At 40.5% G+C, this 23,561-nt stretch overlaps 2 protein-coding genes across 18 annotated transcripts in view; one reads left to right on the top strand and one right to left on the bottom strand.

Moving 5' to 3' along the window:
- Eml5 (EMAP like 5) overlaps positions 1-15,187 on the top strand; it is a 109,600-nt gene extending 94,413 nt beyond the window's left edge. For 3 of the 6 annotated variants that reach the window (XM_028886584.2, XM_037210771.1, XM_028886583.2), the window contains 10 exons: positions 947-1,155; positions 2,841-2,998; positions 5,470-5,584; positions 7,429-7,617; positions 7,760-7,932; positions 9,372-9,534; positions 9,963-10,066; positions 10,834-10,987; positions 11,527-11,627; positions 11,882-15,187. In XM_028886584.2, coding sequence (XP_028742417.1) covers positions 947-1,155; positions 2,841-2,998; positions 5,470-5,584; positions 7,429-7,617; positions 7,760-7,932; positions 9,372-9,534; positions 9,963-10,066; positions 10,834-10,987; positions 11,527-11,627; positions 11,882-11,918 — 1,403 coding nt within the window. In that variant the 3' untranslated portion in view covers positions 11,919-15,187. Of the gene's footprint in view, positions 1-946; positions 1,156-2,840; positions 2,999-5,469; positions 5,585-7,428; positions 7,618-7,759; positions 7,933-9,371; positions 9,535-9,957; positions 10,067-10,833; positions 10,988-11,526; positions 11,628-11,881 lie in introns of those variants that run through there. The other 3 variants (XM_037210770.1, XR_005092780.1, XM_028886585.2) reach the window with 3 other exon arrangements.
- Zc3h14 (zinc finger CCCH-type containing 14) overlaps positions 14,386-23,561 on the bottom strand; it is a 44,962-nt gene continuing 35,786 nt past the window's right edge. For 5 of the 12 annotated variants that reach the window (XM_028886588.2, XM_028886586.2, XM_028886594.2 and 2 more), the window contains 6 exons: positions 22,616-22,848; positions 19,319-19,439; positions 17,710-17,846; positions 17,154-17,245; positions 16,728-16,834; positions 14,633-15,827 (listed from right to left, as the gene is read on the bottom strand). In XM_028886588.2, the coding sequence (XP_028742421.1) occupies positions 15,821-15,827; positions 16,728-16,834; positions 17,154-17,245; positions 17,710-17,846; positions 19,319-19,439; positions 22,616-22,848 (697 nt within the window). In that variant the 3' untranslated portion in view covers positions 14,633-15,820. Of the gene's footprint in view, positions 15,828-16,727; positions 16,835-17,153; positions 17,246-17,709; positions 17,847-19,318; positions 19,440-22,615; positions 22,849-23,561 lie in introns of all 12 variants that reach the window. The other 7 variants (XM_028886598.2, XM_028886592.2, XM_028886590.2 and 4 more) reach the window with 5 other exon arrangements.

Below are 23,561 nucleotides of genomic sequence, written 5' to 3'. Positions count from 1 at the left end.
GCCTTCCTGGGCTACATATCAAATTCCAGAGTGTATCGAGATCCAACCCAGAGCCTTTCACATGCTACACAGGTAATCTGCCACTGAACCACATCCCATGAAACGCACACACACTCATACACACATACAACACATAGATACACACATAAACACACATACATAATGCAAATCTATATACATATATACACACACAAATACACACATACACACCCACACATACACATATACATATATAACACACCCACATGACACACACATGCTCCCCAGTACATCCATACACATACACCCATGCACATATAAACACACATACATATACACACACATACATGCCTATACATGCATACACTCATACACATGCATACATTCACATACATATTTATACACATACATATACCTACACACACATACCCCCTCCCCACAGCACATACTATATAGGTAACCTGCCTCTGAACCACATCTCTTAACCCATGAAAAGACACACACACACATTCTGTTTTGAGACAGGGTCTCACTTTGTAGCCCTACTAGCTTGGAATTCACTGCATAGATGCCAAGCTGGCTTGAGATTTATAGAGATCCACCTGTCTTTATCTCCCAAGAGTGCCAGGATTGAGAATGGAAGACCAATAGAATAAATTCCCTAACACACTCCAGACAGAACACTTTATTTATGTAATGAGAAATTAATGAAACTACATATGAAAAGGTATGGTCCTTAAAATGGCCCCTACATTGTCACAGAGTAGCCCATAAACATGTGTCACTTGTGAAGATGTGTGTACCCAGTGGTATGATTGTTAAGTAGTAGAGCAAGCTCCTGGTAAGCATTTGTGTTGGGGGTTTTTGTTTTGTTTTAAGCTATGCTATTTGAGGAAACTGTTCAGTCCTGGTGATTAGCTTGGTTCTTATGCTAACCTGGAAATTTTTGTTGTGTCTTCTGTATCAGGGGCCAGAATTGCCTGCAGAGCTGGGCACAACCAACGTATTTTTGTAGCAGAATTTCGACCAGATTCAGATACCCAGTTTGTCTCTGTGGGTATAAAACACGTGAAGTTCTGGACCCTGGCAGGAAGGGCTCTTCTCAGCAAAAAGGGGCTTCTGAGCACACTGGAGGATGCCCGGATGCAGACGATGCTTGCTGTTGCATTTGGTGCAGTATGTCTGTTAAAATGCTGTGTGATGGTGTGTCATGACCTGAAGTTTTCTTGCTGTATATTCATAAACAGCATTAATATTGACTAGGAGCTGTAACCTGACAGTACAAGTCCTGGTCAAGGATTTGTCATCTTTAAAAAGTCTACTCCTTTTAAACATTAAGGAGTCGCAAGAAAGTGAATGAGACAATTACTGTAAACCATTTACATCCTTGGAATATGATCAATCTCTAGGGCTTCACTAGTCATGTATTTATCACCCTCCACAAGCTTTGATCTCAGCCATCCTCATGCTTCCTTGTTCGCCTCACATGTGTGATAGTGAAAGAAAAGGAAATCAAGAAAACCATGTTCAGGTGCCTTAAGGGCAGACTTGAGTTTGGTGTTTCCTTTGCTTTCTGTCACCAGAACCGTGGTCCACCTTGTAGTTGGAAGTGCTCAGGGCCAGTGTCTGAATCAGGGCAGTAGGGAGCTGAGCACAGAGAACACAGTCCCTACCTCAGTGGCGTGTTCAGGAGCCTCTTGCTGTCTCCATCCCATCCACCTGGGTCTGCAGTTTATAATCACATCTCCGTCCTTTAATCCCCTGCCCTGGCTAGGCCTTTCAAATTCCACAGAAAATGAAGTAGATTTAAAAAATATATGAGTTTATTTCTTAAAATATATAATATTTTGTATATATTAATATAGATAATATTTTAAGAAAGAAAGTTACAAGTTTAGAACAGTTGAATACACTTGCTTTTTAAAAAAAAAATGACTAACAATATCAAATGAATGGAACCTTTTGTTTATTCTTAATATAGGAGCAGCCACTTGTTTCCAGAAGGAAACCTCCACTGAAATGACCCTGGTACTTGATCTGTCCATGTAGATGAACTTTCTTTATTCATAAAATTACTCTGTAGCCAAGTGCCCACTCTTGGTAAAATAAATAAATAATTAAAAAGTAAATAATAAACTTAATGGCTAGTACAGGAGAAAAGTAGCTTTTTAATGTGTGAAGCAGTAGTGTGGCCAGAATATTTTCTTACAAGATAGGTTTATGTTCAGTTTAAGCATTTTTCAAATGCTATAACTGGTACCTGAAAACACAAAACTACATACATATTTACAGGGAGTCATGTGACGATTTCATGCTAGAGACTGGGAAAGAGAAAAGGAGGCAATGGCGCTGGTATTCATAGCTGCAGCATGCTCTAACTGCAGAGAGGCACCAAGTAGCCTCTTTCCTCCATCTGCAAGAATTAGTGAGGCCTCGAACTTTGTTGTCGATAACAGATTTACATTCCATGACAAAACTCCTTATCAAACTCATTACTTCCGCCCCTTCTCCCCAACTGTCCCTTGTTTTTGCTCCTAGTGTTTCATGACCTTTGGATTAGTTCTTGGATAGCTAGAGGGTACTGATTCAAAGAACAGTGTAAACTAGAGTTACAGTACTTTAGGAGAGATTTGTCCAAGGCTAGTCCCACTAACAAAGGACAGACTTGGGAAAGGAGAAGGCCCTACGGGAACTAAGCATCACTCAGCCTCCTGTCCTGGGTCCAGTGTCGCCCACCACCCTTTGCATGTGCTTTGTCAAAGCGGGTGAACTAGCATTCTGCTCACATAGAGGATGACATCTGTTCGACCTCTCTTTGAACTTTTGATGAGTTTGTCTCCCCCTTCCCCACTCCTTTTCAGAATAACTTGACGTTTACAGGTACCATCAGTGGTGATGTCTGTGTGTGGAAAGATCACATATTGTGTAGAGTGGTGGCTAGAGCGCACAATGGGCCTGTGTTTACCATGTACACCACCCTGAGAGACGGACTGATCGTGACTGGGGGAAAGGAAAGACCGTGAGTCCTTTTTCATATGCTTCCTGACTACGTGTGATCTACCCAAGGCCTGTAGTTAGGTATCCTGGCCTCTTCTGGGCTGCATGCCTCAGCTGCTCAGTTACTTCTCCTCTGTTGCTGTTTATGTGTGGGATTCTCTGAATTCTTGTCTTAAATCATGTGTCTGCATTTTAGTTTTCACTTATTGTTTTATATTTGTTTTGTGTGTAGGGGGTGGAGGAAGGTGTGTGGCCAGCATATGTGTGGACGTCAGAGGACAACCTGTGGAAATGGGTTCTGTCCTTCTCACACGTGCATTCCAGGCCCATCGGGTCACCAGGCTTGGAGTGTCCTCACCCACGTGCCATCTTGCCAGCCTACTTTTGGACAGTTAGATAAGCCTGAACTGCAGCAGCCAGAGTGCTACTTATCTGAGACAGCCATAGTCAGCTGTGCTTCTGGTTAAGGATGGTGTCCCCAGTCCTTGTGTGCCTGCATCAGTACTGCTGACAGGACATGAAGGAACACCTTTACTCTACAACCCACATTGTATCTTATTCCCTGGTGTCTCCCTTGTAAGGCATCAAGTCACAGTCATATGAGAGGGAAAGGAGAGAGTGCTGGAGACAACCTTGTGAAATCGTTCTTACAAGACCTCAAACATAAATGCATACAGTCTACTATCAGTATACGATACAGCATACTATCCCGACAGTAACCAGATACTTAAAGTTGATTCTAGGCTGAGGGGAAGGCTCAGTGAGTAAAAGTGCTGCCCCATGTGCCTGAGGACCCGAGGACCAACCCAGAGCCCACATAACAGCTGGAAAAGCCAGACCAAGTAGCACAAGCATTTGTAATCCCAGCACTTTCCAATGGGGAGAAGCCCATTCTCTAGTCTGGATCAGCTCCAAAGAAGGCCTGAGAAACATGGTGGGAAGGCAAGGACTACACCTGGTGGGGATGTACAGTGGTCTGTGACAACATACATCCGTGCATACCGACACACACCAAAAAGTAAAAAATAAATAAAATAGGATCGAGGGTCTGGAGAGATGGCTCAGCAGTTATTAGCATGTACTGCTCTTGCAGAGGACCTGAGTTCAGTTCCCAGCACTCATGCTCAGCACCGCCTCTAACTTGAGCTTCAAAGGATCCAATGCCCTCTTCTGGGCTCTGAGGGCACCTACACTCATACAGCACAGACATGTATGCACATAATTTTAAAAATTATAAAAAATCTTTTTCAAAATCAAATTAAGCCTAGGTGTAATGGCACACACCTTTAATCCTAGCACCTGGGAAGCAGTGGCAGGCAGATCTCTGCGAGACTGAGGCCAGTCTCTCTACACAGATAGTTGCCACAGCTAGGCAGGGAGACTGCCTCAAACCCCATGCCCCACCCCCTCCAAACAGGTCCAGACCATTTGCCACTGGTGCAGTCACCTGCAAATGAGTGACACGCAGTGACTAAGAAGAGCAGTTCTTTCCCTGCACATTGGAGCCCACACTTATCAACTGAGCCCGAATGGCCACGCTGTTTCTTTAACAGGAAGGTGTGTTTGCTCCTAAGGCAAGCAAAAGGAATCATTTTTCAGTCTTTCAAGAGAAAAATCCATAAATGGCTCTGTTTTATCTTTTGTATATTACTGCAAACACTTGTGTTTCCCACACCCCTCATTTTGTACACCTTTCCTCACTAACAGCCTGCAGCATTGTGTCAGCAGGGTATCTTAATAATCATAAAAATGTGATGCCCTTTTGGCCCTTAAAAGTAAATTCTGCAGCGTAGCATCTATAGTCCTCTTTCTTGTTTTGCATTTCAGTTATCTTTCTAATGTTAAAAGTGGTTTTGTGGACTGGGCATGGTGGCACACGCCACCAGCATTCAGGAGTCAGATGCAGGTGGATCTCTGTGAGGCCAGCTTGGTCTACAGAGTGAGTTCTAGGACAACTAGAGCTGATACACAGAGAAACCCTGTCTAGAAACTCCCCACCCATAAAAAAAAAGTTTTGTGGAGCTGGTGTAATGGCTTAGCAGGTTAAGACATTTGCCATGCATGCATGGGGATGAATTTAATTCTCAGGTAAAGCTGGAAGGGGACAACAAAATTCCAAAGTTGTTCTCTGACTTCATATGCACACCATGGTATGTGTGCACGCTCATAGTCTTTGAAAACAACAAAACAATCCTGTGTTGTGCACTTTCTTAATGGAGAGCAATTATGAGAAATGTATTGTAATGTATGGTGGACTAAATAAACTTGTGCTTGTGACAGAAGAAAATGAATATTTCACAAAATAAAATTTACTGAACTGAAAGTACATTTTGACTGAGATACAGTATGTATGCTTAAATTGCCTGAAAATTTAGAATACTAGAAGTTATAAATAGGGTGATTAAAATAGTCTGACAAGTTAGTGTTTCGAGTGAAAATTATTGTAGTAGTTAATTATAAAGACTTATTTGGGTTTTGTTTTTATCTACCTAGGTCAAAAGAAGGCGGTGCAGTTAAACTGTGGGACCAGGAGCTGAGGCGGTGCCGGGCCTTCAGGCTTGAGACAGGACAAGGCACAGACTGTGTTCGGTCTGTGTGCAGAGGCAAAGTAAGGTGTTCCCAAGCCAGTGTGATGCAGCAGCAAACAGAGAACAGCTATGTGTGATCCCTGCACCTGTGACTTAATAAGCAGTCCTTAGTGATTCATAGGGTGCTGTCATTTCCACTGTTTACTAATACAGAAAACTTGTGTCTAGACATTATTTAAACCTCTGTGTTATCTTGAATCTTCTGATTGACTTAGGGTAAGAGAGGGTTGAAAATCCTCGCCATTGACTTGTTTTTATTAGAGTAGCTCTCTCCATGTGTCCCCAGCAACAGCAGATTTCCACGGTGCTACTGGCCATAGCCTGAGGAGTTCCTTCCTTAGGGACCTCTACTCACATATGGTTAGGATCTTGACATGAATACAGAATGTCTGGGCAAGCCAGCATGAATGAAGTAGAAAGGCCAGGTATGAGAGGTCTTAGGATTTGGAGTTTTTACAGCATATTGCTCAAAGGTTGTAACTTAAAGCCAGGCTCAAGGTTAAGCAGAGCTTGTTATTTTATGTTTGTTCTGTGTGCATGGGTGTTGTACCTACATGTGTATCTGTGTATTGTATGTGTGCCCAGTGCCCACCAAAGCCAGGCACAGACATCAGATCCCTGAAAACTATAGCTACAGATGGTTGTGAGCTGTGGAGTCTAACTCAGGACCTCTGGAAGAGCAGCAATTGCTCTAAAGTGCTAAACTGAACCATATCTCTAGTTCCTTAAGCAAAGTTTTAAAATTTACAAATTAAATTTTAAAATGAGATGGTTTATTTATCTTACATTAAAGAATTTCCCTTTGTAAATGAGATTGTAAGGTGGTTTATGAAATGCACTGTTCAGGTTTGTGAGTGAGGGATGAATGCTAATGAAGTTAAACTCAGAGGTCACCCATGTTGTGCTCTTGCCTCAGCCTCCTGAGTGCTGGAATTACTGATGTATACCACCACACTCAGCTCAGCTGTTGCACAGAGTTCAGCTGTCTCTCAGAAAAGGGATTATTGTTTCTTTTTAGAAAGTTCTACTAGCCAGGCACTCGGGGCAGAGAGGGGCGGATCTCTGTGAGTTCAAGGCCAGCCTGGTCTACAGAGTGAGTTCCAGGACAGCCAGGGCTACAAAGAGAAACCCTGTCTTGAAAACACCACCAACAACAAAAACAACAACAAACAAACAAAAATAAATAAAAGATAATAAAAGTCTCCATAATAGTTTGGGGTGGGGGTTTGTTTTCCATTTATTGATTTGCAGTCAGAAAAACAAAAATCAATCAAATACCTGAGGGCCTTCTTTCTCTTTCAGTGTCCCTTTAATTTTCCCTATTCTGCTTCCTTGAAAAACAACAAAAGCTTATACATTTCTGTAAAAACTGTTATACACTTGCACTGTGTCTATAATCCAAAAGCACGTGTCGTCCTGTCTGTATACTTGAGTCCTAGTTAAGTTTAACCATTCTCCTTCTGTTGAGACAAGTTCTGCTGTGTGGTCCAGGCTGGCCTGGAACTTGCAGTCATCCCACCTGAGCTGGTCAGGGGCTGCTGTTCCAGGTGGAGGCCACCATACCTAGCAGTTTACTTTTTCACTAAAAAATGGGTTCTAGTTCTTTCCGTGTGTCTCAATGCACTTATTTCCCATTCTGGAGATCCTAACATTATCATGGTCAAAGAAGAGTACAGATGTATCACTGTAGAGAGGAGTTGTCTCTAGCACGGACTCTGTCATGCAGTAGCCCAGGGATGCTGCCATTGTGTGTCCCTAGGAAGACAAGGGTTTTCATGAGCTAATGATTGCCTTGCAGCTAGGTTAGTTCAAAGCATGTAACTAATTGTATCACATTAAATGTATTGGTCCCTTTGTGTTTCAGGGCAAAATACTAGTTGGGACAAGGAATGCTGAAATTATTGAAGTTGGAGAGAAAAATGCGGCGTGTAACATTTTAGTTAATGGTCATGTGGATGGGCCAATCTGGGGACTAGCAACACATCCTTCCAGGGATTTTTTCCTTTCTGCTGCAGAAGATGGGACAGTGAGACTCTGGGATATTGCTGATAAAGTAGGTACAAATACTTTTTAAATGAGAGGTTCCAGTTTTTAAGAAGTGGAAATCCTCATCTGCTAGCTTTAACTTGGTATTATTTTGAGGTTCAGGGAAAATTGGTTTCAATTGTAAAATGTTTGCTGTGCTTCTTATGCAGAAGATGCTAAACAAAGTGAATTTGGGACATGCTGCTCGGACAGTGTGTTACAGCCCTGAAGGGGACATGGTGGCTATTGGAATGAAAAATGGAGAATTTATTATATTACTTGTGAGTTCTCTGAAAATATGGGGAAAGAAGAGAGACAGGCGATGTGCAATCCATGATATCAGGTTAGTCAGCAGATGGAATAGATTTTCTAGTTGATTTTTACAGCATGAAAATATCCGTACAACCAAAATAGGTCCTGACAGGCAAGCCCTTCTTGTTGCAATACAGGGGATCTTACCTATGACCTCGCATGCCTTTTAGGTAAAGGCTCCATCTCTTGAGCTACATCCCTAACACCTACACGTTACACCAGCTGTATGCAGGTGTGGTTATAAATTCTCCTTGCTAAATAAAAAATTCTAAATGAACACCACCTATATTATCTTATGATACTAGACATGCACAGTAAACTCTCACTTTGCTGAGAACTGTTTTGTACTGTTAACATGAGAGCCAGCAGTCATCCAGAAGTTTGAAAACCAAGGTTAAAATACTGTTGCTTAATCTCAACAAGGCTTCACAGATCATCTGTGGCCTTCCTCCCCATAGGCTTCTCCTGACTACCTTTTACATGCCTTCCCAGTTCATTCATTCAGCCAATCCTCACTAACTATCTGTGTCCCAGAATTCAAACTAAGCAAACCCTTAGTGTGTGTCTGGGGTTGGACTCAAGTGGTCAGGCTTGGCAGCAGAGACTTTACCTACTGAGTGGTCTCTGTGGTCTTTAACCCGGTCTTGATCCTTTGTTTCGTAGTGCTTAAACTAATTTTCATAGTAGCTACCCTTCCGGAACACTCTGTGAATTGATAAGATTATTGGGTCCAGGTCTGTCAAAAGTGGGTGTTTTCAACTGTAACATCCTTTTATAAAAGAAATCTCAAGGATTTCATTCACCTCTACATGTCTATTGTTACTCAACAGGACTGACTCATGGGACATTTTTCAAGACTGAGTTTGGTCCCTACTGCTTCCCATGACTGATAGGGGAGAACTTTTGTGATTTGTCTTTTAACAAATATTCTTCCAGCTTGAAGTTGTCATTTCACCCTAATTTGGCTGTATTTGGATATTAAGACATCGTTTTTTTTCTGTCTTATAAAGTATGTTAATTTAGCAATTCTGGAATGTTTTTATAGTTATTTTGAAGCTAGTTGTGGTGGTGAACACCTCTAATCACAGCACTTGGGTGGTAAAGGCAGGCAGATCTCTGAATTTGAGATTAAGCCTGGTCTATAGAACAAATTCCAGGACAGCCAGGGCTACATAGAGAAAACCTGTCTGAAAACAACAAAACCAAAACAAGACAAAAAAAGTTATTTTAAAATTAGAATTGGAAGACAAGATATTTAATATATAAGCAAAATGTAAAAACCTTTACTAAATGTTAATAGGCAAATATAATCTGTGTGCTTGCTCAGTTATGTCTCCTAGGTAACTTAAAGCCGTATCAAACATAAACTGATTTTCAGGTGCTAGACTAAGTCCCTGATCTTAAAAACAGGTAAACAATTACATGGGACCTAACACTTTTTTTTTTTTTTTAAACATTTTATGTATTCAGATTTAGTCCAGATTCCCGGTATTTGGCAGTGGGTTCTAGTGAGAACTCGGTGGACTTTTATGACTTGACATTGGGTCCCACCCTTAATAGAATCAGCTACTGCAAAGACATCCCAAGCTTTGTCATTCAAATGGACTTCTCTGCAGATAGCCGGCATCTCCAGGTACAGCACCAACACTGCACCCAGTTTATGAAGTGCTTGCTTGTGTGTGTCTTTAGTGAATGCATTTAAAGCCTCGGGGACTCTACCTGAACTCATTGACCTGTTTTGTTTCTGTGTTAACTCTGGGTCCTACTCTTCGTGGAATTAAACTTTACTAATTTTGTGTACATGTTATGGACTATGTATATAATTATCATGCCCATTACCTCAGCAAAGATTTTGTGGCAAGTGTTTAGAACCTCGTTTTTCAGGAGTTCCAACTATAGTAGATGGTGTCCTCTAGTGTTTATTGCTGTGCTTTAGACCCTGGTATCTGCTCATTCTGCATGTTATTCTCACCTGCATCTCATTACCTTCCCTCCACATTTTGCTATAATGTCTGCATCCTCATGACGACACATATGGACTTTTCCTCGTTTTGAGACTAGGTTTCTAGTGGCTGCTATAAACGGCATGTCTATGAAGTGCCTTCAGGAAAACACCTCGTGGACCATGCTGCCATTGATAGGATCACATGGGCTACCTGGACTAGGTAAACATTTCACTTGTGACTTTTGAAGCTAGAAAAGTTGGAAAATGTGGGCTGGGAATGTGGCAGAGTGCTTTTCTAGCATGAACGTCGCCACATCTGAGCAGAAAGCAGGAAAACAGCCGGGCGGTGGTGGCGCACGCCTTTAATCCCAGCACTCGGGAGGCAGAGCCAGGCGGATCTCTGTGAGTTCGAGGCCAGCCTGGTCTCCAAAGCGAGTTCCAGGAAAGGCTCAAAGCTACACAGAGAAACCCTGTCTCGAAAAACCAAAAAGAAAAAAAAAAAGAAAGAAAGCAGGAAAACAGAGTAGGCATGGCTGCTCAACTCCTGTTGTCCTAGCATGTGGGAGGCAGAGAGAACTGATTCAGATTCAAGGCAAGCAAACTTGAGGCTAGCTAGGGATATATGGCATTACCATCTTAAAAAAAAAAAAAAAAAAAAAAAAGTAGGGAATACATGATATTGTTATCCTATCTTGAATTCTTGAAAAAATGGTGTGTTGTTGATTCTGGGACTCCTACTGATTAAACATTGTCCTACACTTTATCAGTTTCCATGGCTCAACAAGTTCTTGTAAAGAATTAGTGTAATGACCTTGAATATGTCATGGCATTTTCCTAAACGTCAACAGCAATGAAACAGCTGTTAGGACAAGGTGTGATGATGTACATCTTTAACCCAGCACTTGGGAGGCAGAGGCAATTGTTCTTTTTATTTAATATGGTTAAAATGTCTGTGCTTTCTGTGGTGCATTTGCTTTTCCCCTCCAGTATTATGGGAGATGAAGTTATGGGAATCTGGTCCAGACATGCTGAGAAAGCGGACGTCACCTGTGCCTGTGTATCTCATTCAGGAATCAGCCTTGTGACAGGAGATGACTTTGGCATGGTTAAATTGTACGATTTTCCGTGCCCAGAAAAATTTGTAAGTTTAGCGGTTTTGTATTACTGTAGTTTTATCTTGATTCATATTTCCCCCACATATGTAAAATGTAATGATCTTGATATGTTAAAATACTGTAGTTAAAAATTTATTTCCTCAAGCTTCTTCAACACCCAAAATAAAAGCTATTAAAAACAGATCTAGGCCAGGTATGGTGATGCCCACCTTTGATCCCAGAACTCCAGAGGCAGATTTCTGAATTCAAGGATAGCCTGGTCTACAGAGTAAGACCTTGTTTCAAAAAACAAAATTTCCCTACAGTCTTTGAAAACTCATAGATAAGTTCTAATGAGCTTTTAAAAAAATCAAACCTATAATCAATTACTAAGTGCCCCCCCACCCCCCCATTTTTCAGAGAAAAGTTTCCAGGGTCCTATAGATAGGACTGCCCAAATGACTCAGTTTGTTGTACACAGACCTCTAAACTCGTTTCATTAATTGCCGAGGGTCTACCTCTCTTGTGATAAATTATGGGAACCTTTGTATACATCATTGCTGAGGAAGCTTTGTTTCTGTTTTAGGCAAAGCACAAGAGGTTCTTGGGTCACTCCCCCCACGTGACAAATATTCGGTTTACCAGTGGTGATCGACATGTTGTCAGTGCTGGAGGTGATGACTGCAGGTTAGTATCTGTCAGTCCAGGAAGAGCACGAATACTTCGTTACTAGTAAAGACTTAATAAAACAATTCTATATAGCTTCGATAATGAACACAGCCAGCATTTACCAGATGTTAACATAACCAATGGCTCCAAAGCCATTAACCTCTTATAAACAAACTGAAGAGTTAACTGTACCAAACCAAACCAAAGATAAATAGGCAAAATCTGAAAATCTAGAATGTGATGAACTCCTTGTCACTTTTTTCTGATTGCAGTTTGTTTGTCTGGAAATGTGTACATATGCCTCACTGAACCGCTGGTATGATGCTGAGAAGACTAAACAAATCTCACCTCAAGAGACCAGTTCCATGACAAAAAAACCAAAACCAAACTCTGCACGGTCCAGTGGTGCTAACTGAAGAATGATGGGGAGGGATGCGCAGAACCATCCACACAGCCGAAGACTGACAGTTCAAAATGCTTGCTGTATGTACCAACCCGTAATCTGCACACTGCCAGATCATTACACTGCAGGGAATGACTGAGTTATCTGACAGAAGCCATCCTCCTCTTACTAAGGAGTATGCAATTTTGACAGACTTGCCTAGGAGATTTAGGGTACAGCAGTCTTTAAAAAAAAAAAAATGGAAAATTTTCTCATTTCTAATGTGTCTTCAATGAAATATTTCACCCTTGTACAAGGAAAGGAAAAAGCAACCATCACCTTAAAGTGTCAGTTTTCAAAATGCAAACATTTTTCTTAAGGGAACTTACACAAGCTTTCTTGGCAAATTTTTCTTAAACATTAGTTTAGTCCCCTCTGCAAAGGAGACTTCTCCTTACAGTCTGAACTGAGGAACAGATCCAAAGTCAGCAGCAAACAATGACTACAGTTTCACTTTTGAGCTGTCAATCTTTGTGTTTCGAAGCCATCTCTATAAAACTTTGAATCACAATTATGGCCTCATTAATAGAAAAGTGATACAATGAAGGTTCATTTCCAAATGTACAGTTTTTTAAGGTTCTGTGATAGCAATAGCTCTTAACTGAAAGTTAATCCTGCATATTTAAAGGTATGATCTAATTAATAAACATTTGTTTATTGTGTAAACAAAAGCATTAAATTCATACACTATTAACACTGGACATAAAATTTTATAGTTTTGTATTGAGAAACTATACTCAATTGAGAAAAACTAGATGTATGCCACCCTATAAGGCTGTTTTCCAAAATGAATGACTCTAGGTTCATCTGAAGAACTCAGTCAGAATCCTTCCACTTTAATGCTGCCAAAGACTGGGACTTACCGTCCAGGACATCGCTGTTTAGCCTCACTATTTTCCTCAAGATGAAAATCCAGTAGACTGCTGTGTAAAAATTATTTTTCTACATGTGTAGACACTGAGAATGCTCTACTGGTTATTTCCATTTTTTTATTTTACTGTGTGAATTATCTTTTTAGCATAGAGCCCCCCCTTGCCCCTCCCCCCAGGCTTCTGGAATGTTGTTTGGTTTGATATGTTTTCTATGGCTAAAAAATTGTGAATATTAAAGCCAGAATTAACACGTATCAAAGGACTTTTGTCTAAGCAGTGCCTGGAGCTGGTCGTTTTAAAGCTGAAGGCTGATGAAGAGACTGCAAGAAACTTAAAGCATAAGGTAGCTCTTACATTGCTCATGCCGAATGGTCCATATAAATTAGGCCAAGTTTTAGAATGCATTAATATTATATAAGATGGCAGTCAATAAATTAAAGAATTCCTATAAAAAGAAAAATGCTTCAAATATTAAGCACGGTATTTAGTTGTAAGGTTTTCCCTCTAGACAGCTTGCCAGCTTTTAGTTACTGAAACTTTTCAGTTCTGTAAAAGTCCATTAATGTTAAGCAAGTAAAACTGCTTCCACTGTATTTTTGTCCCCCAAAGTGGCCAACCTGGCAAGTCTTTATCATGGCAGAGGTCAGGCTGACTTTTAAGTAGTTATTATATGGCCACCTTGCTGATTAGCCACCAACTGCGAAAAGGGTGACAAATCGTATAGAATCTGCCCTATAGTTTTTAAATCCAGAGAATTATGGTGTGTACCTGTACTATCTGAATTTATAGCCGAAGACTGCCACCAGTTATTGCTGTCCCACTTGTTTCCTATGTAAAGGTATGCCAAAGCATGCAGTACACTCTGGTACTCTGCATCATCATCAACCATGTCCATTACTTTCTTTGTGTGGCTTCTTGCGGGGGTTTAATTTAGAGCAAGTAGTCCAGTAAATTGTTTTAGGGTCAGAGTAAGCCTGTCTGTAAACCACAGGATTGAACAACAAACCATTTAAATGTGGGGCTGGAGCATGTAGCTCAGCTGGTAGAGTGCTTACCTGGGATTTGTAAAGCCCTGGATTTAATTATCCCTAGCATCACATACAAATGGGGCATGCCTAGAATCCCAGGTACAAGCACAGAATCAGAAATTCAAAGTCATTCTTGGCTACATAGTGCATTTGAGGCTAGCCTGTAGTATGTGAGACCCTACCTTAAAAAAAAAAGAACACTTTAATGTGTTTACAGTCACTGTCTACTTACTCAGTAACAGAAAATAATTGGTCTGTCACATGTTCTTTTCTTAGAAAAAGCTAAATCATCTAAGTCCCTGTTCCCTGCTCCTAGTCTTTACTGGACAGTTAAGAGAACATACCTACACATATTTTTAGAAAGTGATAGTTAAAAGGCCTAGTTCTGGAAACTGACACAATTTTCAACAAAATTCTGCAGCTGAGACGCAAAGTTAGAATGAATGCCTTAAATTTAATGGAATGCACTTACAGAAGAAGAATCACCGGAACTTGTGCAGCAAGCCACATTAGCCCTTGTCTTCTCTGTTCTTTTGCTGCTTCTAATCTTTACCCTCTGGGATTAGCATGGTCAAGACCAGCTTATGAAATGGTTGAATAATTAGCTAATGCTTTTCTCTCTCAATGGGAAGGCAAGGACCATAGCGGTAGAAGGCTGGCTCCACAATGTTAAACACAGACTTTTATAGATGTGACTTTATTATCCATCCTTTTCGTATCTTAACAGTTTAAATTTGGTCCTGAAAATGTTTGAGCTTTTATTATCCCTTTTGCTAACCCCCTTATACTTTAATTTTTAAAAACATTGTCTTTGAAATCAGTTGTCTGTTATTTAAAACATTTGACACTTCTTGCCTTAACAGTTTCAAAAACCACACATATAACACTCTGTAATACAGTGGCCAAGTTTCAACCTATTGTGACATTTACCCATACGATCTCTGTAATTATATATAGTTCTGTCATTTAAAATATACCACTTAAATCTTAACTTCTACATTTCAAGAACGATCTTTAGGAGTAACTAAGTATATTTTCTGTGGAATTATTTCTGACAATATTTTTCAGAATATGGGAATATATATGTATATTTATACTCTTGTGAGTTCAAAGTCTGTTTTCTGAAACTTTCTGTATATACCTGTAAAATTTTTTTGTATAATTTTGTGATAATGTAGTCCCCCAAAAATTATTTTAAAATTATATGCTGATAGTAAATGGAAATATTTCAAGGAATTGTTCCTATGTTTTTGCATTTGTCATTCCAACCATGTTCACCCTCTATGGCCATGTCACTACTGACGTTCACAGAAGGCAAGGGACCTCAGTCCACTTTACCAGAGTAGCACTTCAACTAAGAGTCTGTATTATGCTTTCAAAGCAAATTCATTTAGACATTAAGAAGAAAATTTAAACTAGCTGTTCAAAGCTGCCTCAGTATTTTGGGAACTCCTATTTCCTCAATGATGACGCAATATTTGTAACTCAGTATGAAAACACCGTATCATCTTTGGGAAAGTGATTCAGCTTTGCGGACCATGGCCTTCCCATGGCGCTATAGCCCTAAGCTGCAGCACCATACCAGAAATGATGTTAACCAGCAATGTACAAACATGCCGCCAATGTTTAATAGACTCTGGCTTCTCTTTAAACTGTCTCTTTCACAGTCAAAACAAACAAAAAATGCTGAAACCACTTAATAAACTTACAAACTTGAAAAATTAGACACTTCAGTTAGGCAATAAAATTCATATTATGAAAGCAATATATTCTAAATTTCAAAGACGTGACAAGTTCTGTAGAATCTCCCTCATCAGAAGATGGAAGCTTTCAAACTGCATGATCTTCTTGCCAGGTAGGGCTAGGGCATCATTCGCTGAGTAAATAAAACCAAAAAAAAATTTTAATTAACTGCTCCGTATATAAATACAAAACTTAACTTCTAGTTAAGGTGTTTGGTCTTTAAAGAATTCATGTATATAAAGGAGACAAAGTTTAAAAATTAGGCAATTTAACTTCTAGGCCATGTTAAAATGTTCTGAAACTTCAGTATTTTGCCATCACTAAAGTCTAAGAAAACTGACTTAGGACTCCTTTTAGTTGTTTATACATGTGTGGGCATGCATGTGTAGGCCAGAGGACAACCTCAAATGTCATCTTCACAAACACTACCCACCACTCTGTTAAATTAAGGGTCTCTCAGTGGCCTTGAACTCACCAAGGAGCTGAACTGGCTGGCCAGCAAACCCCAAGGATCTGTCCTATCTCTGCCTTCCCATCTCTGGAATTACAAGTGCATGCTACCATGCCCCACATTTTGACATGGGTTCTGGGGATCAATTCAGATAGATCCTCAAGCTTGTGAGGCAAGCACTTTATAGACTAAGCAGTGCCCCTGGCCCTGGCCTGAGACTGTTGAGCAGTGTATTACAATCCATACACACAGACATTCTGCTGGCCTAGGTATCACGTTTGTACTGTTGATGCTCTGAAGTTAGAGGGGCTGAAGGTGGAGGTGAGTGGTTGCCTATTTTACATCACGCTCCAGGTTCAAGAACAAAACTCATCTGGAGATGATGTTGGTTAAACAAAGTCATCACTGGGTAAATGTAGTTCTTTCTTGTAGTAAATCAGTTTTGCTACAAGATCCTTGTTTAATTTTAAAAGCACAGAGGAGGAAATAAAAATTCAATTTCCCTCAGATTTGTGTGCTTATACACAGTAGGATGTAATTCTAAATGATATTAGAATTAGAAAAGCTAACTCAAATCCTCACCTAGTTTGAGGTCGAATCCATTTCAAGGCATGTCTTGGTGGTACAGTAATGGTGGGGTGATAAAATGTGCAGTCTGGTCTTGTACACTGAGTATTAAACCTACAGTGCTAAACAGAAACGAGAGAGAAGCAAACGTCAACAAGATCTGCAAGATAATACAGGTAAATCTACACAGGAGATAACCTAAGCAGTCCACTGTAACTAAACCAACAGATGTGGTTGTGCCCATTGTAACGGCACTGAAAGCCTTAACAAATACGCCTCCCCCTGACACAATATCTAAGCAATCATAGCAGGGTACCTGCTAACATGTGCACAAACCCACATATACACATAAATAAAAGTAAGATGTACACAAACGAGAAACCCAAACTTCAGAATGAGAGATTACCACTAACACCTTTTTTGGAAAGTAAAATTCCTTACTTTTGGGTGGTAGAAGGGACATTCCATTTTCTTACAAGCTGGGAAGTATCGGCAGAGCTGCCCATTAGAAGATGGTGCTGGTGATGGGACTACTGACAAGAAGCAGAATGGAGAATGGTCACATCTATGTGGCAACGTCAGTTTTTAATACAGTCTGCTGGTATTTGTAAAGAGGTAAGACTCAATTTAGAACATCAACTTTTATCTATCAGTCAAGATGAAATGGCAGAGATTTATAAGAAGGGCAGATTTGTTCTTTAAATGCTAAAATCATTTTCAAAACTATTCTTTTGTTATTTCATTTCACTTAGAGCCAGAAAAATATCATTTTCTACTTTTTCACCCAAATACAACAGTGCACAAAGTCTGCCGGGCGGTGGTGGCGCACGCCTTTAATCCCAGCACTTGGGAGGCAGAGCCAGGTGGATCTCTGTGAGTTCGAGGCCAGCCTGGGCTACCAAGTGAGTTCCAGGAGAGGCGCAAAGCTACACAGAGAAACCCTGTCTCGAAAAACCAAAAAAAAAAAAAAAAAAAAACAGTGCACAAAGTCACTAACCTGGTTTTGAAGTCAGTACTGGAATTCTTCTACTCATGTGAGTGAAGGGACAATCTGGCTTAGTACACTTTGCATCATATTTACAATTTGGATGCACAAATAAACATTTTTCAGCAAATTTACAATTGGGAAAGGCTCTACAAAACAAAAAGATTATTATTCATATTTAACATTCTCAATGTTATTAGTTTTTTTGTAGGACTTCACAAACACCATACATGGCTGGAAAGATAGCTCTGCAGTTACGAGCACTTCCTGCTCTTCTAGAGGATCTGAGTTCAGTTCCCAGTACCAACACTGAGTGGCTATGTCTACTGCCTGTACCTCCAGCCTCCAGGGTTTCCAATGCCCTCTTCTGACCTCTGGAGGCACCTGCACACATGTGGTATCCAGACTCTCTGTCTCTCTTCTCTCTTCTCTCTCTCTCTCTCTGTCTCTCTCACACACACACACACACACACACACACACAGAGAGAGAGAGACAGACAGAAATAATGGACTAGGAACATAGTTTAGTGGAGAGCAAAGCCTAGTATACATGAAGCACTGGCTTCAATCCTTTGTGGTGAGGAGGCAATTAGTACTTTTTCAAATGAAGCTAAACACCAAACTAGAATACAAGTGTATTTCAAATCTGGTGGAACTCTACCATGTTGAAACCTGAGACATCATAGAAGGGAGGTAACAGAATATCCAAATCTTACTTTGTAATTCTGAATTTCACTTTTCAAATAATATATTTATTTTTATTTTATGTGCACTGATGTTTTGCCTGCATGTATGTCTGTATAAGGGTGTCAGATCCCTTGGAACTAGAATTATAGACAGCTGTGTGAGCTGCCAAGTAGGTGCTGGGAATTGAACCTGGGTCCTCTGGAAGAACAGCCAGTGCTCTTAACCACTGAGCCATCTCTCCAGCCCCAAATCTTAAGTAAATTCAAAAACAGTAAGCATATCTTATGTGCGAGGCACTATACTATGAAAGATTCATCCTACAGTCCTTATGTAATGATGCTACATGTACTTACAGTCAAAACATGGACATAGTCTAGTCATGGGACCAACAAAACAAAAAACACCAACTAAAAACAATCTCATGCTGGGTGGTGGTGGCTCACACCTTTAATTCCAGCACTTGGGAGGCAGAACCAGGTGGATCTCTGTGAGTTCGAGGCCAGCCTGGTCTACAAAACTATACAGAGAAACCCTGTCTTGAAAAAGAAAAAAAAACCCCAATAATCTCACAAAATTCCTTGCATTATGTCAGCCAGTTGGTAAGGGAAAACTTGCTCACATCTAGAATATTTTTTTCATTACTTATATAACTAAATTTGCTCCCAACCTAAATAAAACAGATGGGATCTGTGAACAAATATATACTAACTGTATAGTTACACGTGATATACAGGAACCCCAACGGACCCAGACATTTCAGGATCATACATACCAAACAAACCATTTTTAAAACATGCACACATACAGAGATTTAAGGTGGGTTATAGTTATTATCAAGTATTGTGTTCACTTATGAAACTTCTCTACAAAGGAAAAGAAAAAGTTATAGGATGTAGATTAATATGCAAAATATCCATGTGATATTATTACTCACTTGCAAGGTGAAATGGGATGATGATATACACACTCATCCCCATTTTTACAAGCAGGCCAGTACTTGCAGCGCTCCAAAAGCTTTTCTGGTTTTTGTGCCACACTTAGGTCAGTCATCTCAGCTTCAAAGAGGAATTAAGAGCATTTTGTTAATTATGATTTCAGTACAGGGTTTATTCAATAAATATGCCCCAAACCCAAGTCTCAAACTCAAATAACCCCAATTGATACGGACAATCCTAGTAATGGAACCTAAGGTTAGCGGGAAGGAGACCAGAGTTGTCATACTAAAACCTCAAGAACACAGGGACTCTGTAGGTACAGCTCGAGTTTTCACCAAAGTCTACATTTCAGTCTCACTCAGAAATATAAAAGTGAAGGATGTCAAAAAACAAAAACAAAAAACCCAACAACAACAACCAAAACCAAAACCAAACCAAAACAAGAAACAGAACAAAACCCATTTAAGCTGAAAATAGAAGCTGATTAGGAATAGGAGTAATTTTCACATGCCATCAAAATGACAAGTGTCCAGTATCCTCAACTGCTGAGGTATTGAGTAAAGGCACTGGACTCTCCCTGCTATCTCAACAGAAAACAGCTTTACCTAAAATGGACTAGCACTGCCTATGGGCAGGGGGTAGGGAGGGAGGTCATCTGCAGAGCAAGTCTGAAGTCTGGTTGGATGTAAGATGCTAAGTTGGACGGACTGGGGCACCATGACCTGGAAAACAAGCCTCACTCATGGAGTTCCCTGTCTCTGCATTCAGTCATGTCCAATTACAATATCAACTACTACGGCACATTAGAATGGAGCCTCTAACTTTTCATAAGACATCTGCATGAAACTATGGCACCAAATAAAACTATACATGAAACCCATAATCTGCTGCCTTTTGATCTGAGACATCAGTCAAAAAATATCATCACTGGATCTTCCATGTTATCTGTTCACATTGTTTATGACGCCAACTCTCATCTCAGCTATACTGCAGCAGTGGTGCCAAGCTCTGGTAGGGCATATCTGGCTCTGTGTGGTAGCAGTTCATTTAGACACCTTAGCAAAACTCTAACATCTCTGAAAATCATTTTGCTCAGAATCAGATGATTATACAAAGGAGGCAACACTTCTGCTCTAGTGACCCAACTTCTGTTCTCCCTACATGAGAAGACAGCAGTGTCATGTGCAGACAGGAGCCTCGCCAACTATTATATTATTTCTGATACAGATTCCTATGCTACTTTGAAAGGAGCAGGACTGGGAGGTCAGCCCTGCAGTGAATGCTTATTCAGCATTCACAAGGCCCTAGGCTTGATCTCCTATACAGCAAAGTAAGAAAAATAGAAAGTCATTTATTTTAGACTTAGTATATAAATGTTCTTTGAAAATTTCTAAAGAAAACCTACCAGCTTTTGGAAGGGGGAAGCTCACTCACTTTTCGATGATCTTTGTCCTATCCCTAGAGGAAAGTGCCATGCACTGCTCTATCTACAAGACTGTGGCATACACATGAAGACCTCAAACAAGAGAAAGACTAGATCTGAAAGAGCAGTGCAGCCAGAAAAGTGAAGTAGCAACTCAAAAATAATAGTTTTTAAAATTGTGTTACAAGGAGCTTCCTCTTAGTGAAGAAAATGTAAAGCAATATACAGACGTCATGGCTCTGGTTTTCCTATCCTGACATTTTACTTCATATGTGACTAATTTTCAGAGGCAAATTCCCTACGTATGGAAAGCTGTAAAGTGCTGTCAGGTGATAGGCAGCGGAGGTGTCCTGAAATAGATGGTGCGGTTGGTTAGCACCTTCAAACTCCATGAAAATACCAACCCAGAGACAAAAATCTCAACTCCTTGCTTGCATCAGGACCTGTAGGAATCTCTTCTACAACAGCATGTTCTCGCTGCTAGTGTTTCACCCCATGCAGTAACTGTGTCCTCAACAGCAGAGGAGGTGCTCTCCTCAACCTAGCTGTCTCCATGACGGTCGTGGCACTCAAGATAGGCACACCTGTGACTAGCATGTTACTGACATGGCTACCAACATCCCAAATACCATCATAGAAACTCACCTTGAAAGGAAACTGGGTCCTAAAAGAGCCGAGGGTTAAGTTATCAAACTGACAAGCAGTTTCACACTAAACTTTCTGATTTGAAACACAGCACGCAGGGTCAAAACTGCACTGTCTACTGCAGTTTTTACTGTGCAAATTTTGCTATATATACACACACACACACACACACACACACACACACACACACACACACACACCATGACAATGACTCACAGCAGGAAAAGCCACTCCGTGTTTCTCACTTACGGACTCATGATCTGTTCTAGTTTACTATATTTTTAGTGGCTGAAGAAAAAGTATCAATGTATTTTTATGTCTGCCAAAAAAATTTTTTTTTTATTTAGTAAACACTTGGAAATTTACTGTTTTTTTTTTCCTCCTTGAATCTGTTTAAGATTTAGTAATTAACTGCTTAAGAAGTGTATCTAAATAAGGAAGGACAAGTATTGGTGGGGGGATGGAGAGATGTCTCAGTGGGTAAGAACACTGGCTGCTCTTGGCAGAGGACTCAGGTTCAGTTCCCAGCACCCATGTGGCAGCTCACAGCTGTGTGTAACTATTTCCAGGGGATCTGATGAAGCACCAGGCATGCATGTGCTGCTGCACTTTCATACATGCAGGCAAAATACTCATGGACAATAAATCTGAAAGGGAAAAAGGATCGATGGTGCCACACCTACCACTGGTGTCGGGGAGGGAAGAAGTGGTGAAAACACAAATGGCTACCTGAAAGCATGGCACCATCTCACCTGCGCTCACTGAGTACTAATAATAATGTCTCTCTGATATTCGGAACAAGCATCCTATCAGATTAGGTAAGAAATTCCTTCCAGAGAAATAATACTATGGTGCTGAAAACACCAAAATGGAAACCCATCTTTCTCTCAAGTTTATGGTTGCTGGCACAGAGGGAAAGTAAGTTTCTGAAGAAAAGGCAACCCATGCATCAAGAACGATGGTCCATCCTTCAGCAATCACAATAAAGAGGTATTTTAGATCACGATGACTGGACTCCATTTTAACACGAGCATCACAGAAGGCCTGTGAAACAAGCCCAGGGAGAGTGTGAGACTGAACTGGTGGTTGTGTGTAATAGAAGAAAACAGGCTACTGAACAGAAATGAAGTGAGGCCTCAAACCAATATTCACTCAAGACAGAAACAGGCCAAGACTCCCTTCTCCATGACAGTGGGCTGAGAAGGCAAAGTCTGAGCTCTCAACACACCGTTGGAAAAGCTACCATCTGGGTCCTCAAGCTGCCTGCTCATCAAATGCAACTGCTGTGGGTGGAGGAGACCTCTGAGTCCCTTGTTTGAGGCTGCAGTTTGGTTTACGGATTTCATTCCATCAAAGCACATCTCCTCCTCTTGATCTGACATGTATCCTGGGGGGCTGGGGACACCATCCAGCGTCACTATAAACTTGGGACTTGCAGGTTTATCTGGTTGTACAAGATCTCTGCCAGACAGATAAAAAATACCATAGAATTAGGGAAACAAAACACAAAATGCTGAGCCTCCTAAAGTCCTCTTCAACAGAATCGTTACTCCATTGCTTTACATCTGGTTCATTAAGATAGCCTTAGCCTGACTTCCTGCTATAGCATAAGTAGATCCTGCTAACACACAAAGGCAGGTTGTAACAGCATCACCAGTGACCTTTTAGCCTGTACTTACTAATACTGACAGTATCCTCTCAACTTTGACTCCATTGTCCATTTGATCCTTGTAGGGTCAATATGGAAATAAACCAGAAACCAAACCAAACCAAGCCAAAGAACAATTAGCATAGATGCTCCAAGCATCTTGGCCATCAGCTTTACTTTTATACTGATTTTGTCATCTGTACACATGTTTCTTTACTGAACACTCTGCTTTCTTAGGAAGGAACCACACAAGCCTTAGCTAGTTATACCTGCAGAAGGACTTCCTGATTTCGGTTACCCAGCTTTGGAAGTTTGATTCCCTGGGTTTACATTTAAAGACAAAACAGAACACTAAAACCTTTATCAATGGAGTTAAATTATACTCTGAGCTTTTATTTCTATTTAATGGATTTCTGAACAAGAAAGATGAACAAATTTGTTAAAACTGAATTCATGGCCTAGCCAGTGAATCAATAAAAGCACCATCTAGTGGGAGCTACAGGAACAGGGAAGCTGGGAACTAACA

Source organism: Peromyscus leucopus, chromosome 14, assembly GCF_004664715.2.
Source record: "Peromyscus leucopus breed LL Stock chromosome 14, UCI_PerLeu_2.1, whole genome shotgun sequence".
In the NCBI taxonomy this organism is placed as follows: domain Eukaryota; kingdom Metazoa; phylum Chordata; class Mammalia; order Rodentia; family Cricetidae; genus Peromyscus; species Peromyscus leucopus.
Note: the sequence above shows the minus strand (reverse complement) of the source record. Positions and strands in the feature narration are given on the sequence as shown.